This window comes from Tenrec ecaudatus, chromosome 12 (assembly GCF_050624435.1).
Source record: "Tenrec ecaudatus isolate mTenEca1 chromosome 12, mTenEca1.hap1, whole genome shotgun sequence".
Taxonomy (NCBI): Eukaryota; Metazoa; Chordata; class Mammalia; order Afrosoricida; family Tenrecidae; genus Tenrec; species Tenrec ecaudatus.
The window spans coordinates 125836315-125853567 of NC_134541.1; the positions used below are offsets into that span (position 1 = coordinate 125836315).

At 53.0% G+C, this 17253-nt stretch overlaps 1 protein-coding gene across 1 annotated transcript in view; it reads right to left on the reverse strand.

Moving 5' to 3' along the window:
• Positions 1–17253, reverse strand: part of LOC142422920 (cardiotrophin-2) — a 23801-nt gene continuing 6548 nt past the window's right edge. Inside the window, exons 2-4 of the mRNA XM_075528132.1 lie at positions 10336–10353; positions 4302–4438; positions 1–1781 (exon numbers count right to left, since the gene is read on the reverse strand). Of these exons, the coding sequence (XP_075384247.1) occupies positions 1323–1781; positions 4302–4438; positions 10336–10353 (614 nt within the window). The 3' untranslated portion in view covers positions 1–1322. The remainder of the gene's footprint in view (positions 1782–4301; positions 4439–10335; positions 10354–17253) is intronic.

Consider the following 17253-nt stretch of genomic DNA (forward strand, 5'->3'; position numbering starts at 1 on the left):
TTTTGAGGGAAATAGGATCTTTAGAGTGTAGCCTGGTCCCCGAAACATACCCAAGAAACCAAAACCAAACTCATTGACATCACGTCGATTCCGAGCCATCGTGACCCCACAGGACAGGCTTGTCACTTTCCAAGACTGGAACGCTTTACGGGAGTAGAAAGCCCTGTCTTTCTCCCCAAGAGACTGGTAGTTTTCAACTACTGACCTCGGGGATCACAGTCCAACACATAACCGTCATTCCCCAAAGGGCCCAGCATCAATAGGAATTGCAGGGGAGCCCCAGGACCAGGGACACTAACCACCAGTCCAGAATAACAATTGAATGTGTCCTGAGCAGACAGTATGATATAGAATCCTTAGAACTTCCAAATCTGGAATTCTGTTGATCAGAAAATTACGGTCCTGGAGACAGGATGTTGGAGCGGGGAGCACAGGCAGAGAGGTAGATTAAGCAGACTGCCACTGGGCCGTTTCTGACTCACAGCGACCCTCCAGCACAGGGGAGAACTGCCCTTTGGGTTTCCAAGCCTGTCACTTTGTACAAGATTAGAAAGTCGCATCTTTCTCCGGTGGGGCAGTTGGTGGTTTCGAACGACTGACCTTGCAGTTGGCAGTCCCGTGCATAACCAGCTACGTCACTGGGGCTCCTCTGAGAGGTAGATTACTCACTGCCACGGAGTCAGTGCCGACTCAGAGGGACCCTATAGGACAAGGCCCTGTGAGTTTCCAAGACTGTTAACTCCTCAAGCCTCCTCTTTCTCCTGAGGCGTGGCTGGTGGTTTTGAACTGCTGGCTGGCCTTGAGGATTGCAGCCCAGTGCCTAGCCACTGCACCACCAGGGCTCCCAGAGAGGTAGACTAGGCGGTGGGGTGGGAATCAGCTCCTCCCTAGGAAGAACAGCAGCCCATCTGCTCAGAAAGGCCGGGTCTTCATACAGGAAGTGAGGTAGGCAGAGACAGGAAGGTAGACCCTAGGAGAGATGTGTCAGGAAAAGCCAGGAAGGAAACCACCTGTCCTTGCCCTGCAGAGTGGAAAGCAAGCCCTCTTAGACTTCCCACCTAGGAAGTTTGCAGCCAGTACCCTTGGGTTTATAATCTGGAAATGGTAGTGCTGAACTGGAAGGGAGGCCACAGGAGCTAGGCAGGAAGGTCCAGGAAACAGGGAATTGAGGCTTGGTTTCCAGAAAGTATTCCCAAAGATATGGCGTGTATGTCCCATCAGCTCCATAAGCTCCATGTTCCTCCTTAGCTGACAAGCCAAGCTGACTCCAGTCCGTTGTGAATGGCGTCTTGTTGCCACCTCTGACATGAAGCCGCCCCCATCTACGCCGGGTATTTGGCCTTGAGCAGAGCCAGGTCCCTCACGGCTCTGTCTGTCCAGTGACCATATTCCCGGGTCACGACGTAGCCCCGACACTTCCTCTCAAAGGCCGAGGCCCCAAATGGGACGAGTCCGAGCGTGTCCTCTTCCGGGGGAATAGGCAGCCCCAAGGCAGTCATGATGGCAGCCATATTACCCAGAAGGCCCTGGGCCCTGAGCCTTGCAGCCCCAAGCTGGGCCAGCAGAATGGGACTGCCGGGGTTCAGGTCGATCTGGTCGTCCCCCACCAGCTGGAGGTGCTGAGTCAAGGCCAGGAAGGCCTCCTGGGCTTGGACCAGCCGCTCTGCGTCTTCCAGGGCATGCCAAGTCTTAAAGGAGACGGCGGCCGGAGGCAGACTGCTGAGCTGGAGCTCTGGAGCCGAGAAGCCTGGGTCACTGAAAGGGCTGCCCTGGTACTGGAGCTGTGTGAGGGAGAGAGACAGGCGGGCGTGAGGGGATGGAGAGGTGCCCCCGGTTCTCTGTCTTCGCCTTTGCCCTCCCAGATGTTCAGGGTGTTGCCACTCTCCGCCCCTCAGGTCGTCTCCAGCCTGCGCCCTGTGGGCCCAGTCCTGCCTCTTTCATGATGCGCTGGGGTCCCCACTTGGAATCTCACATTTCTGAACCATTCCCATGAAGCCTAGTGGCTGTAAGGAGCCCCAGGGCATCACCATGCAGTGCTCAGCTGCTGACTGACGGGAAAGGTGCCTCCTGGCCACTTCATCGGGCAGGGTCGCATTGGCCCTCTGGGATTCCGAGGCTGGAACTCTTCCAGAGGGGAACAGGAAGCCCTGTCTTTCTCCAGAGGATCGACCAGTGGCTTCCAACCACAGGCCTTGTGGTTCGTCAGCCCCACGCCTAACCACTGTGTCACAAGGGCTCCGGTTTAAGCACACCCAAGCTGGAGGAAGACATTGGCGGCCTGCTCCCGCGAAGACTGCAGCCCGGGACACCCGGGTCAGGCCTCACTCAGAGTCCACATGGACTCCCCAGCCCCCAGCAGTGATCATGAAGACTCCAGGAGGTTAGGTGGGAGGGGGTTTCAAAAGAGCTTGGGAAAACGGAATTGCACAACAATGGGATTATCCCCACACACACACACACACACACACAAAGTTTTTGAAGTACCCGGTGTCAATCATAAACTATAAAGGGCTGAGGCCGGCCTTGGCAGGGGGGGAAGGCAGCACTCGTTTTTAATGAGATAGTTCTATTAATATCAATGGGCACGATCATGTTATTTATGGCACATTTTTCAATCCAAGTTTATTATTGACTGTATCATTCCAGCATGATTACTTTTAAAAAAAATTGACAGTACTTCATTGTTTGTTCGTTTCACGATCCAAAGGTAAAACTAAAACAGAAACTGAGGCCCCCGCTTGCTTTCATCTTAATTCTGTCTCACAGCAACCCTGTAGGACAGAGAGCGGCCCCAGAAGCCCCCACGGAGGAGCGCTGAGCTTTCCATTAGCAGTTCCACAGGGCCCCCTTCACAACTGTTTATAACCATTCATAAAGGATGGTTAGCATGATTGAGTTTGTTCCAGAGCCTTCTCCATCCAACACACATGGATCCCCAGGCTCGTGCAGACTAATTGGCCCCTTCACTGATGGGTCACCCGGTCCCAACCCTGCATCGGACACATGGAAGGACCTTGCCAAGACCCTCTGGGACACAGTGGCCGTTGTGGGGCTGGACCCTCAGCGGAATGACGTCATGTACACCTATAATAGAGTCCAGTGGACGAGTCACCCACTGCAGGCCGCCTGGGGCCAGACAGATCGTGGAACTGGGGGAAGAAGCAGGATTTAGGTAACGTGGAGAGGGGAGGGCATAGGAGCCAACAGGTTCCCTGTGCCTGGTGTAGATAGACATTCATAATCAAGCTAAAGTACAAAGATCTGTGGGTCAGACACAGCCAGTAGGATACCAATTTTACTTCCGAAGAGTGTCATGGTGGGGGTAGGGGTGGGGGTGAAGGAATGTGTGTACAGACGGCAGTGTCCCACAGACCTGATTTCAAATTCATGGCACGGCCATTTGTTAGCTGTGAACCCGTGGATGCCATATTTACCCTGAGACTCAGTGTTCACAGCTATAAAATGGGACCATAATTCCACTTCTTGGGGGAAAGTAGAGGGAGAAGGGAGAGAAATGGGGAACCTATCACAATGGTCAACTTATCTCTTCCCCACCCCACCAGTGGGGGGGGACCAACAACAGAAACATGGTTGAAGGGAGACGGCGGAAGGTGTAAGACATGAAAATAACCATTTATAATTTACCAGGGGTCACGAAGGAGGGGGAGGGAAGGAAAAAAGAGGAGCTGATACCAAGGGTTCAAGCAGAAAGAAAATGTTTTGGAAACGATGGTGGCAACCTATGTCTGATACAATTAATGTGTGGATTGTTCTACGAGCTGTAAGAGCCCCCAGTGAAATGATTTATTAAAATAATAATAGAATGTTTAGCTTAATGGAAAAAACACTTCCGCTTCTCAACTCTTTGAGGAGCCAGTCAAACAAGGAACTACCTCGCTCAGCGTGGCACGAGGCTCAGGTAAACAGGCAGCAGCCGGTAAACAGCCGGTGGGAACCACTCTGCAACGCCCCTGTTAGAGCTCTGCCAATCCCTGCCTCCCTGCGGGCTCCCCAAACACCCCAGCCCTCCTGAGAGCGCGGCAAGGGTGGGCTCGCTATCCCACTTTGCGGCTGACAAAGCTGAGGCCCAGAGAGGAGAGGCGGTTTCCCCCAAGTCACACAGCCATCAGCGACGGCCTGGCTGCAGGTGTGACTCTAGGTAATAAAGTCCCTGTCCTCTTGGATTCTCAGGGGACCCTTCTCCTGCGCTTGCTTACTGTGCTTTCTCTACCCAGGGCTAGGCCAAGGGGGCAGTGCCCGCCCCCCCCTCCCCCACCCTGCACAGGCCCAGAGTCACTCACGTAAGTCTGCAGCAGTGTCGACGTGTTCTTCTGCATGTACAGGGCCAGACTGTACGCTTGCTTGATGGGCTCAGCGGGGGAGATAGGAGCCGCTGGGCAGAAGGGTGGCATCAGAAGGGTCATCAGGCAGAGGGGAGCTGGCAGAGAAAACCAGAGATCAGCACCAAGTGCCTGATCCTGCCTGCATGCCCATTCATCCATCCATCCATCCATCCATCCATCCATCCATCCATCCATCCATCCATCCATCTTAACAGCTCCTCAAAGAAGTACAGTGGTGTGGCCGACAATGAACTTGGGTGTCCAAGTCAAGCCTTTGTCCCCCTACTGGTGAGATGATTTCTAGACCAGCATGCTCCCCTGAACTCCAGGTCCCTGGATTCAGCTTCCTGCTTGATCTTTACGCGTCATGATCAAGAAGCATTTCAAATTCAGCCCATCTAATATTTCCCTCTGCATTTCCCCATCTCCCGACTGCCCACTCCCTCCCCAACCTGCCTGAGGTCACATCAAAGCCATTGGCATTAGGATCCCATGGGCAAAACAGTGAAGCATCCAAAGAACATGGAAAGGTGATACGGGGTCCCGGTACCAAAAAGAATTGGTCGGCACGCGACGATTTCAGGAGGCAGGATCCAGTCAAGACTTGGTTGGTACTGAAGGAAGAAACTCAAGCTGTCCTGATGGCGTGGCTGGGAACGGGCGCCAGCCGTTGTCAGAAAAACCCACGGAAATGTTCCAGCAACTGGATGCAGCCCTAGAGGTGCTCACCCAGCTAGGCCAAGACGTTTGGAAGACAGCTTACTGTCTAGGTTTTTGCAGAAGATCATTCAAACGCGGCTGCGGCCAAGCGTCCACGGGGCGCTGCTAGAAACCCACGCTGCATTGAGAAGAGGGCTCAGAAGGAGGCCCATCATTGATGACGCCAGAGCACCCTCAGCGGGAAGCAGAGAACACCAGAAACGTGTGTTTCGTGGCCTCTCCGGAAGCATTTGACTGTGTGGATCCTGGGAAATGATGGGTTCCATTGGGAAGAGCGGCTGTATCAGAACACTTCACTGGGAAGATGCCAAGCCCGGACATAGACCCAGAGGCGGCTGTTTGATCAGAACAGGGGGATACCCTTGTGGTATAAAACCAGGGAAGGGAAAACCCACCTGGAAGAAGCACAACAGTCTGTGTGGTCACGAGGTGTCGATGGGATCAGGGATCAGGCATCCAAGAACGAGAAAATCATATCATTGCGAATGAGGGGGAGTGCAGATTGCGGACCCAAAGCCCATCTGTAGGTAACTAGACATCCTCTTACAGAAGGGTTGAGGGAAGTTGACAAGCCAGTTAGGATAGAGTGTAGCAACGATGAAACATACAACTTTCCTCTAGTTCTCTCCCCCCTATTACAATAATACCAGTTCTACCTTACAATTCCAGCTAGACCAGAGGATGTTCACTGGTGCAGATACGAGCTGGAAACACAGGGAATCCAGGGCAGATGATCCCTCAGGACCAGTGGTGAGGGTGGCGATACCGGGAGGGTGAGGTGGAAAGGGGAAACTGATTATAAGGATCTACATATAACCCCCTCCCTGGGGGACGGACAACATAAAAGTGGGTGAAGGGAGACATCGGACAGTGTAAGACATGACAAAATAATAATAATTTATACATTATCAAGGGTTCATGAGGGAGGGGAAAAATGAGCTGATATCAAGGGCTCAAGTAGAATACAATGTTTTGGAAATGATGATGGCAGCCAATGTACAAATGTGCTTGACACCATGATGGATGAATTGTGATAAAAGCTGTAGAACCCCCAATAAAATGATTTAAAATAAAAAGAACAACAGCAGCAACAACGAAGCATTTAAGGACATACTGCCTTCAGCAAATCTGACACACACACACACACACACACACCCTTAAAAAGGTGTCCCTCTGAGGACTAAACGCTATGGGTGTGGAAGCTGGGCCCTGCATAAGGTGGACGAAGAAGAATCGATGCCTTTGAATTCTGGGGTTGACAAAGAACAGTGACTAGTCCTCGGCCGGCCGGAAGCAGGCACAAGTCTGTCTCGGAAGAAGTACGGCCAACATGCTCCCTAGAAGGAAGGACGGCAGGGATCCCAGCTTGGGAAAGCAGAGGATTGGCGGAAAAGAAGAAGAGGAGTCTGGCAGAGACAGATGATTGGCCCCGTGGCTGCAGCCTGGGCTCAGACACAACAGTCGCGCGGAGGGCCCGGGCCTGGGGAGAGTCTCATTCTCTGGTACGTAGGGCCCTTAGCAACTGGGACCAGCTGGACCCCCTAGCAACTGTTCAGCCCCAAACCACAGAGCCTGCTTACTCTGCACGTCCAGCCTCCCAGTGGATCTTCTTGGCTCTGCCCTGGACAGACGTTAGGCAGTCTAAGATGCACACAGACTCCAGCCGCGTTGTCCTTGTCATCTCTGCCCTGCCCCTGTCACCTCTTACCTGGACTATTAGAAGGACTTCCTCCCTGGTCCTTGGCTCCCACCGCCTCCCCGCACAGACCCAAGTGAGATCAAACCTTCCCAGAGCTCGGTGTGGTTTCCCGAGAGTACCCTGTTCCCTCTCACACTCCCTTACCTCTGCCACCGGGTCTCTTGCTAAGGCAGCCTCTCCCTCTGCTGTCTCCCTCTAGTGGGTGCAGTACACTCCCTACCGATTACCATTTCTGCATTCCTTTTTTTTTGTGCCAAAAATGCCGGTTGACTCAGCAGCCTCTCCCAGCTTCTCAACGCTCCCTGCGCCCCCACGGCCCATCTCTCCTCCCCCAGCAGCCAGAGGGAATCAGTGCAAAGCCCACACTCTTGCTCCCCTGTCCCAAGCCCCCCGCTCGGTCCCTCGATGGCAAAATCCAAACTCCTTGGAGGGGCCCATCAGGCGCATGCGCCCCAGGTCCTGGTCCTCTCGGCCGGACTCGTACCCCTGCCCACTTGCACAGCACCGACTCTTCTCCAGTCTTGCTGTCGCTCCAAGCTCATTCTTCCCGGCGACGTGCTGCCAGGATTGTCCTTCACATCTTCCTGAGGCTGTCTGCTCCTTGTTTTTCCAACCTCGGCTCGGGTGAGGGGTCCTGACCACCGGGACCAGAGCCCCCCCCCCCCATGTCAGGGTCTTCAAGGCTGCCTCCACGTGAGATTTCCTATCATTGGCTGCTGCTGTCCCTCCCGCTAGCACACCAGCTCCTGGGAGAAAGGAAAGCTGGGTCCCTAACACCTAGCACAGACCTCCACGATGAATTGGTTGACTCCCTCCTGACAGCCGAGGCCCAGGCTCACGGAGCGCTTTGGAAGATGGGGCTATCTGGATTGTGGGGTCTGCTCGTGTTTCATTTGAGTGGAAACAACCCAACGGAAGTTCAACTCACTGCCATCGAGTAGATCCCGACTCATCGCGACCCTGTAGCGCAGAGTAGCACGGCCCCTGGGGCGTCCAAGGCTGTCACTCTTTGGAGGAGCAGGAAGCGTATCTTGCTCCCTCGGAGCCCCTGGTGGGCTCGAACCACTGACCTTGTGGCTTGCAGCCCAACAGACAACCCCCTTCACCAGCAGATCATCCTCTCCAAGGTCTGGCTCCATCGACGTCCCCACTACCGGTGGGAGGCCGAGAAGAGAGGCGCTATGTGAGATCACCAGCCAGGAAACGATGGAGGAAAGCAGGCCCTAATCAGCACCCCGTGTTTCCCCGCTGGATTCCTGGGGTTCCTAGACAGTCCTCGCCAATCAAGTCCTTCCGTCACTCTTCTCTCACTCCGTCACCACCCTCGGGGACTGCTCTCGCCTTCTGTCACGCCAGCATTGGGCTGGCCTGTGTGTCACGCACGGCTATTGTCTCCTTGCCTAAGAATCTCCGTGAAGTCTGTGTTGGTCACTGCGCTGTACCCGGTACACAGCTGGCGTTCGATAAATGCTTGTCTCGCGAGTGACTAAGTCAAGGATGGCGGATGAACGAAGCTTTCGGAAAGCACTCAAGAAATCGAAGGACAGATTGCAGTGGGCGCCTCTGCAGCGCAAGGATGTCACTCTGGGGACTAAGATGCGCCTAACCCAGGCCAGAAGCCACAACGGCGTGGGGAAGCCGGACAGGGCCAAGGGGAAACAGGAGGCTTGAGATCTTGGAGCGATGGTGCCGGCGAAGACTGTAGCAAGGACCACGGCCCGCCAGATCGAACCACTCTGTCACAGACAAAACGTGGCCAGAATGCACCTTAGGAACGAGGCTGCCAAGACGTCTCCCCATCTCCTTTGGACCTGCGGTCAGGAGGGACCAGTCTCCGGAGAGGGACAGAGTGGACAAGTAGGTGGTCAGCACAAAAGAGGAAGCCATTGAATGAGAGCGAGGGACGCCGTGGCTGCAGCTGTGGGCTCCCAGGTGGTGGCCGTGGTGAGCATGCATGGGAGCGGGCAGGGCTTGGCTCCACGGGCCGTGCCACACGGCAGCAGCGCCGCGGAGAAGGATGCAGAGGTCGCAGCCGGGGACGTGGGTCCGATGACCAGAAGGGCCAGGCAGTATTCCCGCTGCACCCAGCCTCTAGAGCAGCGGTTCTCAACCCATGGGTCGCGACCCCTTTGGGGAGGGGGGGGTGTCGAGTGACCCTTTCACAGAGGTCACCCGATTCATCACAGTAGCAAAATGACAGTGATGAAGGTGCAATGAAAATAATGTTATTTTTTGGGGGGGGTCACCCCCACCTGAGGAGCTGCATGAGGAAGGTTGAGAACCGCGCTAGACCCGGGTGCCCCTGCCCTCTTCGCTCACCTAGCAGACGGCTCATCCTCTCTCCTTGGCTCCGGCCTCTCTGTGCAGTCTCTGGGTTTTCTGAGGCCTCTTCTGGGCGCCTTCTTTCAGGTGGCGTTATACCTGAGGCTGAGTCCTGGCACCGCCCACCAGGGAGGCAAGGAGACCCACCCCGGGGGTAGGGTAGCAGTAGGCAGGGTCCTGACAAGGAAGGAGACAGACACTGAAGGGCAACATACAGAGAGAGGTTTGGGAGGGACCCCGAGGGCTTGGAACTCACGAGCCGAAGGCCCAGGGACAGAGAGCAGGCAGACACGGAGGTGACACCGCCAATCTCTCACAGCCCCCAAACTGGACATTAAACCCTAGTGGCAGCTAGGAGGGAGGGGGGCCTGGGAGGGGAGGAGATTATGGGGGACAAAGGGGCCGCCCTACTCCCTGCTGCTCCGCACGTCCTGGGATCCAGTTTCCCCTGAGAAGGCGGCCCCCTGCCCCGCCCCACAGGGACCCACGTCCTCTGTCCTGGCTCCCAAGAAGTTTGGAAAAGGAGCAGGAGAGGTGGTGTGTGCGAGCGGCATGACGCACGCCCAGGTGCACCCGAGACACCGGAGCATGCACACGTCTCCATGCGCTGGCACGCGGGCACCCACCCGACAAGTGCGCCAACACCGGCACCGTCCATTCCGTCATTTCCACAAAGACGTACTGAGCACCTACTGGGTGCTGGTCCCTGTTGTAGACCCAGGAAGAAGCCAGGAAAAAAGTATGTCAACCAGTAAGCAGGTGTGCACAGGTGTTGTATCTCCACCGCATCCCCCTCCCTCCTGGGTGCCTACAGGTGGCACTCGGAATCCCCAAGACAAGTGCCCACAGGTATACCCAGATGCACACAGGGGCCGACGTGGAGGGCAAGGGAGTCCCGTCCCTCCCGTCGGAGGTGGGAGAGCCAGCTGTTGACTCATCCATGCATCCCTTCTATACCAAACTCAACAACCAAGCCCACTCCCATCGAGTCAATTCTGACGCATCGCAACCCTGTGGGAAGGGCTAGAGCTAGCCCCTGTGAGCCCGTCCCTCTTCACAGGAGTACAAAGCCTCCTCTTTCTCCTGCAGAGCTTGTTAGGGGCTTCAAACCGCTGACTTCAGGGCCAGCAGCCTAACACATAACCGCTAAGTCAACAGAGAGTAACTGAGCGCCTATTGCGTGCCAGACCTGGGGTAAATAAGTTGGGCAAGGGGTCTGCCTTGCGATGTTCACAGTCCCTTGGGGGAGACTAGCAATCAGACAATGAACTACACAAAAAAGCAAAGCCCAATGTGACCAGGTGTGCTGAGAAGAAATCAGGACAGATGGATGTGCTCAGTAGGGGAGACTTAGCGATGGTGCCTAAGGCCACCCAGAGAGGGGCAGCTACTTCCTGGAGCCACACAGCAAGGCAGAGCCTGAACACCAGGTCTCCAGCTCAGCCAGGTCTAGGGTGTCCGTCCAGCCAGGAGCTCAGAGAGGGAGAAAACGACAGCAAAATTGGGTTCAAAGCAGGGTCTCCAGGGCTGGCACTGCCAGGGCTGCCAGGCAGGACCTGTGCTGGGCAAGCGGTGATGTCAGGGGATTAGAGGAGGGCCATTGAGTGGGTGCAGCGAGGCGTGGGCCAGGCCATGGTCGTGGAGGAGGGGCCGGGGGAGGCAGCTAACTCGATCTAGTGCTATTCACAGGTGGATGGTGTACGTGGGGCTGGCCCTCACCCTTGAGGCAGGCGAGCCCCTGCCAAGTCTCACCACTGGCTTGCTCTGTCTCGACCCCATGGAGGGATTGGCCCCGTCCCAGTCCCAGCTCGAATTTGTTCAAGGTGAGACTGTCTTGGCGTGGGTAACTAGTTTCCCTGCACGCTCCCGCCTCCCCCTGCAGACCCATCCACCTGCCCGCCTCCACCGCTTTTCTCATCTTGCCAGAAGGTGTCAGTTTAAGACACTCGCTCGGCAGCTTGACTCAGGCTCGAGTCCTGCTTTAGGTCATGACGAACTGGGTGATCTTGGACAGACCACTGAAAACTCTCTGCTCTCTCTTTGCTTCGTTTCTTCGTCTGGGAAATGGGCTAATAACTCCCACCCCTCTGACCTCTCCTACCACATATCCTGGCTGACAGGAAGCCTGACCTTGGTCCTTCCTGGACACCCAACCAATGGCAGAAGGCTCCATGCCTCCTGACCTCCTGCTTGGAGCCAAATCCCCACACAGGCCATGGCTTATGTCTTTCTTGCCGTGACCCCCCTGTCCCCTCTGTGGCTGACCTACCTGTGCTGATCTTTTCACCTGCCACTTGGGCATCACCTCCTCCAGGCAGTCTTCCTGTCTCCTCTACCTCTGTTTGGCCAGGGGGGGGGGTCTTCGGGGCTGTCCTCCCTGCCCATTTCCTGATTACCCTGTCATTCTCCGACTCCAAGCCCTGGTTCCTTATCTCACATCACACCTGGTAACGAGGAAGGCCCTCAGCGAGATGGAGTGACACAGCGGCAGCATCCGTGGGCTCGGGCAGAGGAACGATCATGCCATCCACAGGACCGGACAGTGGCTCATTGTTCTGCTGTGCTGCAGGTCAGAGCTGACTCAAGGGCACCTGCCACCACCTCAATCTCGAGTCTCTGCTACCCGCTAAGACAGGGACAGAACCATGCCAGGCCCACAGGGGAGTGCGTGGGGTTGGGAATGAAGGCAGATTGAGCGGAGCGGTTCTGATTTGGGGCTCTGCAGAACCATGCCCGGGAGGCTGATCTACTGAGGAGAGTGGCTGACCTCAGAAATGCCCAGGTCAGTCAGTGCCTGTGCTTCTGCTTGACGGGGTGGTGGGCAGCTCATGATGAGCAGGTGGAAAAGGAGCCCCCCCCCCCAACTCAGGGAGCAACAGAGTGTTCAAATGGGGCAAGCAGCAGCAGGGTAGAACCTTGTAACTGTAGGTGGGATAATGTGAGTGAAGATTAGTATGAGGCCAATGTGGATCTGTCACCTCCACCCTCCACCCTTTGTCCCTTTTGGGGTGGACAGTTCACCCCCAAATGGCCACACAGCAATCAGACCACATGTAGAGGTAAGTGGTTTACTAAGGAAGTAACGGGCTAGCACCCAGGCTCAGTTTCCACAGGCTACCACCCAGGAGCAGGCGGGTCCCCTCTCTGAGGCCTCTTTGTCCTGCTGTCTGGTACTCCTGCCTCAGCTGCAGGGTTTTCTGGGAACAGCCCTTGACCTGGGCTACAGCTTCGCACTTGCTCTCCCTGGACCTCCACTGATCTCCATATTCGCCCTTCTTCCTCCTGCTTGTTTCTGTCAGACTGCCCCCTGGGGTTTTATACCCAGCTCATCTGGCTACAGACAATTCATTTGCATAGCAGGCTACCACCAGTGGTGGGAGTCAACCGGTTCATGCCAGATCGGCAGAACCAACATCTAATTTTTGGTGTGAAAACAGCGTTTGTAATCGGGGTTCTGTCTAAGGTGGACGACTGTGGAAATCACAAATTCACATTCTGTATATTCCTTTTTCACAATCATCTGCACAACAGCATATTCTAAGCACCTGCAGGAGTTCATTGGTACCGAAAATTAGACGGAACGATGCTGTGATAAGTTATTTATTCATTTCATAAAACTTATTAGACTTAATAAGACATAATAATTATTTATAAACTATCAAGGGACCAGGGGTGGGATCGGGGAGGGAGGGGGATGGGGGGGAAAAAAAGGGAAACCGAGCTGATCCCAGGAACCCAAGTGGAAGGTGAATTTTGAGAGTGACGAGTGCAACAAATGTATAAGGGTGCCTTGCTCAATTGATGTATGTACAGATTGTGATAAGAGCCTTATGAGCCCCAATAAAAAGATTTAAAAAACTCATTAGACTTAAAAAAAAGTAATATTCTTATTGATGTATCTTACTCATTCCAATCTATCCCTTCCCTTACAGTTCTGTTGTTCAATCCATCGGGTAAGGCTATACAGTCATCAGTGATGTCAACTCCCCTCCCCCCTCACTTCCTGTATCCTTCAGGGAGCCCTTACTCCTGTCAGTGTCTCTGAGGTGTCATCTCTCTTGACTTCCATGGACCGAGGGATCTTGAATGAGCAAATGAACATACACAAGTCTGACATGACCAATGAGGTTTATCACGTGAGGACCATCACAGTACGGGGAGGAAATCTCACAGAACTAGAGGACAGTTTTGTGGCTTATCAGTGCCGTGCCACACCCTGGATTTATCCTCTGTTCCGTGAGGCCCTTCGAAGAGGGACTGTCCAGTTGTCTTGCTGGTGGACTCTGGGTCTCCACTACATCCACTCCCCCCTTCATATCAGTTTGGATAAATGTTTTTTGAACTTCTGATACCTCTCCCTGTCGACACCTCGTGATCACACAGGCTGGCATGCTTCCTCCATGTGGGCTTGTTGCTTCTCTGCTAGATGGTTGCTTGTTTAACTCCAAGCCTTTAAGACCCCAGACGCTATATCTTTTGATAGCCGGGCACCATCAACTTTCTTCACCACGTTTGCTTATGCACCTGCTTTGTCTTCAGCAATCGTGTCACGGAGGTGGGTATCATATAGTGCCACATTATTAGGACAAACCATTCTTGTACTGAGGTAAGATTTAAGTAGAGGTCCAAAGTCCATCTACTTCCTTGTTTCATTTACATATATATGCATAAACAAATACACACATATTCAGGTATGTTTATATGTATATATGCACATATATTTTTGGCATTTTAAAAATCATTGTACTTGTGATGAGATATTGCATGTTCATTCCTTTGCGTCTGTCACTTGAGTAAGCAGACGTATCACACACAGAGAACAAGTGCCAATCACCGGAGGCTGACACGCCGTCCTTTGCTTCAGCTTTGGGTTACGCCCCAAATTCCCTCGAGGAGTGAATTATGCAATTCCTGAAAGTGTGCTAAGAGCCAAGAATATTGTCAGGACCATGGCTGTGAGTTCCGCAGACGCAGAATGGGGTTTTTCAAAGACAAACACATGGGTTCCGAGAAGAGAAGTCCCCTAACCATTCCTAATCTATCAGACACGAGGACCGTTGTCTGACTGGCCTGCCTCTAAAGGACGGGCGTCCTCCTCCCACGGTGAACAGACGGTGAAGGAGACACCACACAGCCCACAGGTGATGCTCAGATGAAAACGAAGAACACTGCAGGTGAGAAAGCCAATCAAGAAGCAATATGGAATCAGCTCAAATAACAGTTTATTTTAGTCAGGTATTATTTAATATTTCAACCTTGTTTATGACGTTATCTAATTTTGTGTACATCTTCTTATTTCAGTATCAACCGTATGAAAGAAGAGACTTCCTTTCGGTATATCTATTAATACTTAAAACCGGTCATTAGCGGGCAGCAAGCTGTTTGTTAAATTATTTGAACCCCATCACGGGCTATAACCATTCTCATTGGATAATCCGTAGTTGCTTTATTTGCATAATATACTGACCAATCCTTGCAAGGTGCATTCCAGTCCCGGGGTAGGCTACCATCCAGGACCAGCCCAAAGGCCTCATGCCACAAGTTGTTTACAATTTACCCCCAAAATGTCAACCAAGCTGGACAAAGTACCAAACCCTCTAGGGTTGGAAACCAAGGCAAAGGTGTTAACTCCTCAAGGACCAGGGGAGAACCTCTCCAACGGTTGAGTCAGGTAAAGGCCCTCACCTGCCCACTCCAGTCCGTGCCTCGTGAACCTCTACAGCCCTGCATCAGAGATGAGAAGATGGTCCACGACCGATCCAATCCCTGCTCTTGTAACTCAGCCTTCATCATCTTCATCATCAAAACCAACAACCGCACTCTGGAGGGCTCTCTGGGGTCGGTCTACGTTCTTTCAGTGTGTTCACGAATTTTCTCTTTACAAAACCCCCCATGGGGGGTGGTATGCCCTCTTCATCTTACAGTTGAGGAAACTGAGGCACAGCAAAATTAAGTGCTATCCCAGTAGGGGACGGTGCCAGGATTTGAAGCTGGCGATTGGGCCCCAGAGCTGGGAAGATGGGTGGGGCTCTGTATGGGTGGTACTGGAATTTTGGCGCCCAGTCTCTCATCATTTAGTGGGGGTTGCAAGACCACAGCCTGAGAGGGCCTAGAAGAGCCGTCCTTCGCACCGAGAGGGGGCAGTGATCTCACTGAGTGACGGCCACCCACTTGTACGGATGAGGGTCAGGGAGGTTTGGGGAAGTGCCAGGATTGGTGGTGGGACAGGCTTTGAACTCAGGACTCGCCCCTTTGTCTTGCCGCTCTTTTGGCGTGCCTCTCTCCTCAGTTCCTCCTTTTCTCTCCCTGGGGACACATGCGCATCCGGGCAGACTAGAGAAACAAATCCAGAGACACTCATATGTGTCTAAGAAAGAGCCTTATATCAAAGTGCAATTGTATGTTGAGAAAACATCCCAGCCCAGTCCAGATCAAGTCCATAAGTCCAATAGTAGCCCATATGTCTGAAACCAGTCTGTAAATTCCTCTTCAGACTCACGGAACACATGCAGTAATGCTCAATGCAGGAAGATCGCAGGCCAGTGGGTGGAAAGTCGTGTGGATCCAGTGGCGGTGGAAGCATCTCAGCGCTGGCATGGGTCTTCACGTGGCTCCTCCAGCTCCAGGGCTCTGGCTCCATCAGTGTAGCTCCATGTGGCTTGTCAACAGGAATGTATCTCAGAGAGAAGAAGCAGAGAGAGTGTCTGTCCCACCTCCCGGGAGGAAGACCAGAGTGCCCAGAATCCTCAGGGGAAGGCCAAGCCCACACAGAGCCTTCATTGGCTATGGCATGATTGACAGGCTAGAGTGTCCCCCTTTCACAAGCTGACAATGTAACTGCCACAGGACACAGTGACCAAGTAGTGTGGACATATTCAGCAGTGCTGTGTCTCCAGATTCTAACCCAGCCCCCAAGCCAGCTGTAAGGCAGTGCGTTTCCCTCATCTGTGGTGTTTCTTTGTAAAATATGGGAATTCCTGAACACCTCATTGTGTGCACGTGGAAACGTGACACAGACCAGGAGGCGGATGTGCAAACAGAACAAGGGGAGACCGCGCGCTTTAAAATCAAGAAAGGTAAAAATAATAGAATCAAGAAGAGCGTGCGTGAAGCTGCACCCTTTCCCCATCCTTCCTCTACTCGCGTCTGAGCGGCGGGGTTGTCAGAAGAAGAATGTGCACTCGGGGACCGGCAGAGGTCTCGTGATCACTTGTGACATGCAGGTGACAACCTTGCTTGCCGACGGCGAAGGGGCTATAAAGCACATATCTCAATAAAAAGGGGGGAAATCTTCCCAAGCATAGCAATAAGCAACAAGAGGAGAAATGATCGAAGTTGTCAAAAATTTCTTTTTACTTGAATCCACAGTCAACCCTCAGGAAATCAAACAGTGTGTGTGGCACATCCATTGTTATATATATATATATATATATATATATATATATATATATATATGCCTTTAGACATCTATAAACCACAGATGCATACATAGATTTTAGACTTGCACTTAATTCTAACCTCAATCTAAGAAGAATTAGATCTGATGGCAGGGCCCTGCTTGATGCTCACACTCATGAAGAGATCACTGGAGACAGGGGTGTTCTTGCCCAGGGTGGAGTGGATGGTGCCCGGCTCTCAGAAAGAATACCCTCTGGAGTCTTCGAGGCTTGTTTTCCACCACGCAGCCGTCTTGTACAGCAGCAACTCAGTCCACCTGGAAGAAGCATGTGCATAGCCCTGTTGTCAGCCAGAGAACATTGCCAAGTCGGTGATGGCAGACCTAGTTAGCCCTACAATGCCGAGCGTGACGTTTTCGTAACATTTAATTACATGTTTATATTAATATATATATAGATAACTATGAAATGAAAGAATTAACATTTTTTTCCTGAAATTAAAAATTTAGGCATTATAGGGTTAGGTCAAAATGATCTTGTGTTTCAATCTCCCTTTTGACCCATTTTAAAGCTGTTTCCGTTTTTGTTTTTGTTTTTTAATTTAAAAAGTGAAGGAAATGCATGTGGATTAAGCCCCAGGGGAATTCCCTTTGACCATAAACCAGGCGTGTGGCCAGCCTTCCTGACGTGCAGGATGCACTGTAAAGTGCAGTGTTGTAGAGGCCGTTAGGTGAACATTTAGCACACTATAATTTGATTTCCTTTATGACCC